Here is a 9,710-nt window from a genome sequence, read left to right on the forward strand (position 1 = left end):
ACGTGTTAAATGTTTTCTTATTTGGTGTGTTTACTGTGTGCAGGGGTGAGCGCCCTGCTGACGGTGGCTCTGGAGGGGGTGCGTGACCCCGCCCAGCTGCAGATGGTGGAGTTTGGCCGAGGATTCGGCTACAAGCTTCCTCTCAGCATCGGCATGCAGAGCGTCGGCAGCACCATCCTCAAACAGATCGTAAGTCCGGCACGTTACTGCTTACGTAGTCTCACATTGCCAGCTCTATCTCCACAGTGCTATAGAGTAAAGGTCTGGCTACACCACAGATGCATTCTGGGATAGAAGTTAAAAAAAAACGCTGTAGGTTCTTCGCATTTCACAATCGGTCTTGGGCGGCGCTAAGCTCTGGACGGAGCGACTGGGGCTCTGCTAAACAGTCTCAGGAAGGAACTTGTTTTGGTGGAACATTTCCACCCCGCAAAAGTAATCGCCTAATACAATATTAAAGTGCTCATATTGTGCTCATTTTCAGGTTCATAATTGTATTTAGAGATTGTATCAGAATAGGTTTACATGGTTTAATTTTCAAAAAACACACAATATTTTAGTTGTACTGCACATTGCTCCAGCTCCTCTTTTCAACCTGTGTGTTGAGCTCTCTGTTTTAGCTACAGAGTGAGGCATCGCACTTCTGTCCCATCTTTGTTGGGAGTCGCACATGCGCATTACCTAGGTAAGGACTACTAGCCAGTCAGAAGCAGAGTATGGGGGCGTGTCCTGACAGTACCTAGGTAAGGACTACTAGCCAGTCAGAAGCAGAGTATGAGGGCGTGTCCTGACAGTAGCTAGGTAAGGACTACTAGCCAGTCAGAAGCAGAGTATGAGGGCGTGTCCTGACAGTAGCTAGGTAAGGACTACTAGCCAATCAGAAGCAGAGTATAAGGGCGTGTCCTGACATTACCTAGGTAAGGACTACTAGCCAGTCAGAAGCAGAGTATGAGGGCGTGTCCTGACAGTACCTAGGTAAGGACTACTAGCCAGTCAGAAGCAGAGTATGGGGGCGTGTCCTGACAGTACCTAGGTAAGGACTACTAGCCAGTCAGAAGCAGAGTATGGGGGCGTGTCCTGACAGTACCTAGGTAAGGACTACTAGCCAGTCAGAAGCAGAGTATAAGGGCGTGTCCTGACATTACCTAGGTAAGGACTACTAGCCAGTCAGAAGCAGAGTATGAGGGCGTGTCCTGACAGTACCTAGGTAAGGACTACTAGCCAGTCAGAAGCAGAGTATGGGGGCGTGTCCTGACAGTACCTAGGTAAGGACTACTAGCCAGTCAGAAGCAGAGTATGGGGGCGTGTCTTGACAGTACCTAGGTAAGGACTACTAGCCAGTCAGAAGCAGAGTATGAGGGTGTACCCTGACAGTAGCTAGGTAAGGACTACTAGCCAATCAGAAGCAGAGTATAAGGGCGTGTCCTGACAGTACCTAGGTAAGGACTACTAGCCAGTCAGAAGCAGAGTATGGGGGCGTGTCCTGACAGTACCTAGGTAAGGACTACTAGCCAGTCAGAAGCAGAGTATGGGGGCGTGTCCTGACAGTACCTAGGTAAGGACTACTAGCCAGTCAGAAGCAGAGTATGAGGGCGTGTCCTGACAGTAGCTAGGTAAGGACTACTAGCCAGTCAGAAGCAGAGTATGAGGGCGTGCCCTGACAGTACCTAGGTAAGGACTACTAGCCAGTCAGAAGCAGAGTATGAGGGCGTGTCCTGACAGTAGCTAGGTAAGGACTACTAGCCAGTCAGAAGCAGAGTATGAGGGCGTGCCCTGACAGTACCTAGGTAAGGACTACTAGCCAGTCAGAAGCAGAGTATGAGGCGTGTGCCCTGACAGTACCTAGGTAAGGACTACTAGCCAGTCAGAAGCAGAGTATGAGGGCGTGCCCTGACAGTACCTAGGTAAGGACTACTAGCCAGTCAGAAGCAGAGTATGAGGGCGTGCCCTGACAGTACCTAGGTAAGGACTACTAGCCAGTCAGAAGCAGAGTATGAGGGCGTGCCCTGACAGTACCTAGGTAAGGACTACTAGCCAGTCAGAAGCAGAGTATGAGGGCGTGTCCTGACAGTAGCTAGGTAAGGACTACTTGCCAGTCAGAAGCAGAGTATGAGGGCGTGCCCTGACAGTACCTAGGTAAGGACTACTAGCCAGTCAGAAGCAGAGTATGAGGGTGTGCCCTGACAGTACCTAGGTAAGGACTACTAGCCAGTCAGAAGCAGAGTATGAGGGCGTGCCCTGACAGTACCTAGGTAAGGACTACTAGCCAATCAGAAGCAGAGTATGAGGGCGTGCCCTGACAGTACCTAGGTAAGGACTACTAGCCAGTCAGAAGCAGAGTATGAGGGCGTGCCCTGACAGTACCTAGGTAAGGACTACTAGCCAGTCAGAAGCAGAGTATGAGGGCGTACCATGCTAGCAGCTAGGCGAGCATTATAACGTGTGTTCCAAAGTGACCACGTTGGTCTCTGAAGTAAAGGCTGGACTACAATAGAGCTGTTTGGAGCAGTTGGTGAACAGTGTTTTCTTTTGGAGATGGTAAGTCCCTTTGGGGGGACTTTGGGCTTTTTCACTCTGTAAACCTATAACGTGCACAAAAAAAGATTAGATAACTGTTAACGCAATCCAGTACCGTGAGCTATTTAAATTAGCTGATACATGGTTAAACCTCATTGGCTCTTACCAGTGTATCTCCGTGTGGACTTCGTCCACAGCAGTCCCACCAATCGGTTCCAAAATGTCCCAGTTAGAGGAAATGCACTAAACATATTCTTTATACATCTTTACAATCATTCCCTGAAAGAACCAATCAGACCTGCCTTGTTGCACCATCCAAATGTTCTTCAAAACTTGCCGTTTTCAGCGTGTAGCTCGCTAGCTCCAAGGTTGTTGTTATTTCCTGAAGTGAACGGCAACACAGAGAGAGCGGACATCGGCCACTACATTCACATCAGGTGCAAAACAATTGTACCAGACGGTGTCTGTTGCTTGTAGAGCGATAGGCTTTCATTTTACATTTGAGCTCTACAAGAGAATAAAAAACCCCTTCAATCTAAGATAAAATCTAGAGGGTTGGAGGGTTTTCCTGTTCTGGCTTGGTCTGTTGGCAGCAATGGGAACTAGAAAAAGAAAAGCCTCAGGGGCTTGTTGTTTGAAGAAAATATGTCAAATTACTCAACATGATAAGGAAAAGCCATTGGCAAAGAAGTATCCAGTTAACTTGTCCCAGCGTCTGATGTTTTTAAGAAGCAAGATATTCAAACTTTTCTATAAATGTACTTGTGTGTGTCTCTACAAAGAGTAAAAACACGGCTTCAATGAAAAATCTTTTGTCATGAATATTGTTTGACCAAAAAAAAAAAAAAAAAAGTTGGGTAAACCAAATTTGGTTTTGTGAAAAAGAAATATTATAGAATATTTTTTTTTTTTAATAATGAGCATTTTATTGAAGATTTGAGCGAGGAGACAGAGACAAACAAGCATCACTTAACTTACTTAAGATGAAAAGAGACACAAAAACACACACTGCGTTTAATGTCTCAGCAGACTTTAAAGATAAATACAGTTATTAAAGGTGCTGTAGGTGTGATTGTGAAGATCCAGGACTTAGCCAAAGAATTTGAACGACAACTTCTCAGTCCCTCCCCCCCTTTCGGCTAAAGCCCATAACTGTCTCCTAAGCCCCTCCCCCCACAAGGGAGAATGAATGTGTGAGCAGTGATTGACACGCAGTGATTGGCCCTGATTGGTGCATCTGAACAGGGAGCTGTGGATTTTTGCAAATCTCACTACAGGCTGTAGGAGGAGCAAGAGGAGGTGGATTTGTGTTTAAATGACCTGCTTCATGTAGTTCTACTGGAACATAGGGTCAGTTTCAGCAAATATGACAGAAAGGTAGTTTTATAAGTCTTACCTACCGCACCTTTAAGGCAGTAAACGAATATCAAACACGCTGTCAAATGTTAATTTCAAGGATTTAAGTGAGCAAAAAAAGATTTTAACTGTATAATGTTACTCATTCTCCCGGCAGTAAACTCTCAAATCTGAACTGTTTGTTTTTATAAATAAGCTCCATAGACATAAACCATAAAGTATGTATTAGTTTCAGTGTTTTTCCAATACTTCGGTGTGTGTAATTGGCGGAGGGGTTTAGGGGTCTTTCCTCAAGAAAATGTGATGTTTTTCAATAAAAAAAAAAAAAAATGCAATTCGACATAATTTTGGACTATCGTTATCACCATACCTTTGTCTAAAACTTTGGAAAAGCTAGAGCAGAACTAGAGAGTTCAATGAAGAAATTGGGGTGTGAAGACAAAACTTGCTAAATAAGTCCAACTACAATTATTGGTTCTGAGAAAAATCTTTTAGTTATTTTGATGCTTTTTTCAAAGTTTTTGGCACTTATTTTTGCTGTTTTTGGCGCTTTTCCGCGGCATTCCACATTTATTCAGCTTAGGTGCTGAAAAACACGGCTCGGGTGCTGCACCTAAGACTTATAATGGTAGGGAAAACCCTGAGTTTGTGTTTATGGTTGTCTCCTCTGCTCTCTCTCTCTCTCTCTATTCTCTCTCTCTCTCTCTCTCTCTCTCTATTCTCTCTCTCTCTCTCTCTCTCTCTATATTCTCTCTCTCTCTCTCTCTCTGCAGGACACGGTGTCAGATAGGGAGTGCTGCGGCGTCATGTGCAAATGTTCGGGACACGAAGGCAGCCGGGGCATTCGGGGCCCCCCGGGGTCAAAGGTGACTGAAATACACACCTTTTAAACTTTAAACATGATGTCAGGAACGTTTGGGAAAACGTGTTAAAAGGCTAAAAAGAAGGCTGGTCTGAGCTGAGAGCTAGCAGACCCGCTTCAACTTTGGATATTTCAAAGTAAAGGCAGACACAAATCACTTCAACTCTTATTGTCATGCATTCAGAGGTCAATGTTAAATATATATATGTGTGTGTGTGTGTGTGTGTGTGTCCGTGCGTGTGTGTGTGTGTGTGTTTTCTGTGAACAGGGCGTGTCGGGACAGAAGGGATTCCCCGGCTTCCCAGGAGACGAGGGCACAGCTGTAAGTGTTGCTTCACTTTACACTTTAAACGTACTGACTCCAGTTTTTTTTTCTTTTTCCTGCTTAAAGGAATTTTTGGCAACCTCTCAGGTCCTCTGGGACAGGTTTCTGCTTTCTGTCCCCGGAGCCAGAACTAAACACGGAGAAGCAGCTCAGTTTTTATGCTCCACATCTCAACCTCCCAGAAAACTGCAGCTCCGCAGAAACTCTCACTTCTTTTAAATCAAGGCTGAGGACCTTTCTTTTTGATGTTGCCTGTCTTTAAATAATTGTTCATTTCTTATACTGCACTGTAAATTATATTCTCGTATTTTATCTGTTTTACATTTTTTAATCGTTTTTAACTGCTCTTTAATGTTTTATGTAAAGCACTTTGAATTGCCCTGTTGCTGAAATGTGCTACACAAATAAAACTGTCTTGACAAAGGGTCATTGCCTTTACAGTACGCGGACCGATGATTCTTACTGTGTTTGTGTGTTGCAGGGGGAGCGAGGGGGTCCCGGGCCGAGCGGACCTCCGGGGGTGCAGGGCTGTTCTGGGCTCAGAGGGTCGAAGGTAAACCACTGCTCCACACCGCTCAGAACTACTTATTATATCAGTGATTAGTAGAGATGTTCCAATACCGATAACCAGTATGGGGAAAGCATCCGATACTGCCTAAAATATTCTTTTATTTTATTATTTATACAGCCTAATATGGTGATATCGCATCCATGGGCTATTTTAAAGTCCCGGTGTGTAACGTGTTTAGTTATACATTATCAAAATCTGTGTGTTGCCTGTTCACAAACTTGTCCTTTTTTATTTATATATATATATATATATATATATATATATATATATATATATATATATATATACATATGAACACACTGGTATCGGATCAGTACTCTGTATTGGAATCAGGATTGGGAAGGAAAAAAGTATGGGAACCTATTGTAGCGATTAGTAATGATGCACACAGTTTGTGGATGCTGAGTGTCTAACTGGTGCCGTTTGTGTCTCCAGGGCAACCGAGGTCTCCGTGGAGACCGGGTGAGTGACTCCGGCCTCCTGGCATGTTTCACAGTCAATCAGGCGATGTGCTGCATGCACCGAGGGGTGATTGTATTAACATTAGTGAGATCCAGAGAGAGAGAAATGGAGCTGTAACTGTCGGCTTTCTTCCACCGTTGCAGGGCGAGGAAGGACAAGAGGGCCTGGACGGAGTTAGCGGAGAACAGGTACGAACCTCTGCAGAGTTTTTTTTTTTTTTTTTTTTTAGTTTAGTTTAATTTTATTTCTGTGTCATGTCAAACATTTGGTCCAGCCCACATGGGATTACAAGACACCACAAACTTGTTTAGCAAACATCTTCCGGTCGCATATACAAATCATTCGGAGAAATACATTATATATATATATATACATACGCACATACAGTATATACACATATATACACACAGACATACGCACACACACACAGTCTTAACCCTCAAACAGCACTTTAAACTTGTGGGGTCCAGCATTTTGTCCCCACAAAGCTGTCGGGACCCCACAAGTATACTGGACTCCCGGTTTTTGGACCCCACGAATATAGATAAACGAGAACACACACACACACACAGTTTATACAAACAACAAATCTTCATCTACAGATCATCTCGGTAAAGAGCTTTTTTCCTCTTCTCCCAGTGAGGATCAGTTATCGCTGATTCAGAGAGACTTCCTCTTCCCGAAGATATCATTATCTAACATGTGCATCCCGAATAAATGTCCATTAATCCGCTTGGAAATCAGAGAAAAACCTTTTTTTAGGATTGTCTTTTGGATTGTTTTATGGGTTGTTTTTAGGATTTTTTTTTTAGGATTATTTTTAGGATTTTCTTTAGGATTGTTTTTAGGATTTTTTTAGGATTGTTTTTAGGATTTTTTTTTTAGGATTGTTTTTAGGATTTTTTTTTTAGGATTGTTTTTAGGATTTTTTTAGGATTGTTTTTAGGATTATCTTTACGATTGTCTTTCGGATTGTCTTCAGGGTTGTTTTTAGGATTATTTTTTCCCTCAGAGTTCTGAAGTCCTTTTTTTTAAAGTTGATTATTTTGTACCTCCATGCTCAGAAACGAGTGGTAACCCTGCAGGCGGGAGAGAGAGACGCCCTCCTTTCACTTTCACAGTTGAACAACAAACTGATAAGCTGTAATGATCCCGAGAAAGTGTTTCTGTTTTCATTATGGAGGAAATGAGCGGGCGTGTTCAGGAAACGAGCTGATTGGAGGGATTTTCAGCCTGTTTCTGGTTTTGTGTCCGCAGGGAGTACCGGGGAAAGCTGGAGGCCGAGGAGTGAGAGGAGACCCAGGAAACCCAGTAAATCTTTAATACTCTTACATTTTCTCTTTTGTCTCAATATATGATCATCTGTTTGTCTTTGTGTTCATCTAACCCGTGAGCAACGCACAAAAACTTTACCTGTATGATTTAACATGAACATTATTTAATATCTCTGTGAGTGTAAATAGGTGTGCTTTTACTTTTTAAACACAGCTAAAGCAAGCAGGAAAAAATAATTATATATATATATATATATATATATATATATATATATATATATATATATATATATATATATATATATATATATATATATATATATATATGAATGAACACATATGGAATTATGTACTTAACAAAAAAGTGTGAAATAACTGAAAACATGTCTTATATTTTAGATTCTTCAAAGTAGCCACCCTTTGCTTTTTTTGATAACTCTGCAAACCCTTGGTGTTCTCTCAATGAGCTTCATGAGGTAGTCACCTGAAATGGTTTTACCTTCACAGGTGTGCTTTGTCAGGGTTAATTAGTGGAAGTTTTTCCCTTATTAATAAAAAAAGAAAAGGGTGACTACTTTGAAGAATCTAAAATATAAGACATGTTTTCAGTTATTTCACACTTTTTTGTTAAGTACATAATTCCATATGTGTTCATTCATAGTTTTGATGCCTTCAGTGAGAATCTACAATGTAAATAGTCATGAAAATAAAAAGGAAACGCATTGAATGAGAAGGTGTGTCCAAACTTTTGGCCTGTACTGTATGCAGTGCCATAAAAAAAAATTCTATTAATAACTTCACAAGAACTGCAGGTCTCAGAGGTGTTTTCTCAGGAAAGGAGGAGGAAAAGGACAAAAGAACGTGTGCTGTTATTTTAGCGCGAGGTGTCAACGTACCACCGTGATGCTGATGTCTTGTAAATAGTCATGAAAATAAAAAGGAAACACATTGAATGAGAAAGTGTGTCCAAACTTTTGGCCTGTACTGTATATATATATATATATATATATATATATATATATATATATACAGTATATATGCACCGACTATTCTCTCATTGCTAGTCCACATAGCATTCTGGGATGGGAGAAAAACGTGCTCTGGTTTATTGGCATTTCTTTAAACCAATCACAATCCTCTTGGGCGGGGCTAAGCTCCGGACGGAGCTACGGTCCCGCTGCTAAATAGTCTCAGGAAGGAACTAGTTTTGGTGGAACATGTGTACGTTGAAAAGTAGTTTTAGTCGTGGAACAGAAAACTCAGACAGATAGTCTGGGAAGAGGAAGGGGACGCACATCCGGCCTAAAAGAGGGACATCTGGCGGCAACGGAGCAATCCCGGAGATATCGACTAGGTCCAGTCAAACCAGTCAAATCTAGAGTAGATTACGCCCTAGGCCATACATTTTTGTATCTAAATGTGTAATCTTTACACATTTATAAACATTTTTAACCCATTTACGATGGGTCGGCTGTCGGAGGCGTTGACCTCTGACCCCCGGCTGGATGATTGACAGGTTGATGTGTCGTCCTCAGGGTATCCCGGGTATCAGGGGGGAGGCGGGGCCAAAAGGAGAGCGAGGACTCAGAGGAGATCCGGTGAGTCCAAACATTTCCTCTCTCTCTCTCTCTCTCTCTCTCTCTCTCTCTCTCTCTCTCTCTCTCTCTCTCTCTCTCTTAAGGCAGTCACAGATGAAGCTTACAGCGGTGTTGTACTCGAGATCAAAACTACATACTATACTTGCATGGCGAACTGATTGGGCCCAAATGTAGCATGTAGTATGCAGTAATCAAACAAAAGGGAAATCTGCAGTATGCCAAAAATACCCACATGTTGTACTGATCCGGAGGAAAATCTCCAGTATGCCTCGGACCAGTCTATCTCGCCTACCGACTCCCACAATGCAAAGCGCCGCAACAATCACAACAACGGTGGCTAACAACTGGAAACTTTTTACAATTCTCGTCTGCTATTTTATCAATACATTCACTTCTGAGACTTTTTTATGCGAGAAATCTGTGTAGAGTTTGAGTAGGGGTAGTTTTTTCATTTTTATCTTGTCTTGCAGTGTGAGACTGTGATGGTCTTGGTCTTGACTAGGCCTCAACCCCTGAACGTCTCGGTCTCAACCCCTCAAAGTCTCGGTCTCAACCCCTCAAAGTCTCGGTCTCAACCCCTCAAAGTCTCGGTCTCAACTCCTCAAAGTCTCGGTCTCAACCCCTCAAAGTCTCGGTCTCAACCCCTCAAAGTCTCGGTCTGAACCCCTCAAAGTCTCGGTCTGAACCCCTCAAAGTCTCGGTCTTAACTCCTCAAAGTCTCGGCCTCAACCCCTCAAAGTCTCGG

At 42.8% G+C, this 9,710-nt stretch overlaps 1 protein-coding gene across 4 annotated transcripts in view; it reads left to right on the top strand.

Annotated features, from left to right (window-relative positions):
• The window catches only part of LOC114557016 (collagen alpha-6(VI) chain), a 102,917-nt gene that overhangs the window by 52,663 nt on the left and 40,544 nt on the right, over window positions 1-9,710 (top strand). For all 4 annotated transcript variants that reach the window (XM_028580226.1, XM_028580229.1, XM_028580230.1 and 1 more), the window contains 8 exons: window positions 44-189; window positions 4,647-4,739; window positions 5,004-5,057; window positions 5,542-5,613; window positions 6,067-6,093; window positions 6,237-6,281; window positions 7,351-7,404; window positions 8,903-8,965. In XM_028580226.1, coding sequence (XP_028436027.1) covers window positions 44-189; window positions 4,647-4,739; window positions 5,004-5,057; window positions 5,542-5,613; window positions 6,067-6,093; window positions 6,237-6,281; window positions 7,351-7,404; window positions 8,903-8,965 — 554 coding nt within the window. The remainder of the gene's footprint in view (window positions 1-43; window positions 190-4,646; window positions 4,740-5,003; window positions 5,058-5,541; window positions 5,614-6,066; window positions 6,094-6,236; window positions 6,282-7,350; window positions 7,405-8,902; window positions 8,966-9,710) is intronic.

The sequence above is a fragment of the Perca flavescens genome, chromosome 6 (genome assembly GCF_004354835.1).
Source record: "Perca flavescens isolate YP-PL-M2 chromosome 6, PFLA_1.0, whole genome shotgun sequence".
NCBI classification, from domain to species: Eukaryota; Metazoa; Chordata; class Actinopteri; order Perciformes; family Percidae; genus Perca; species Perca flavescens.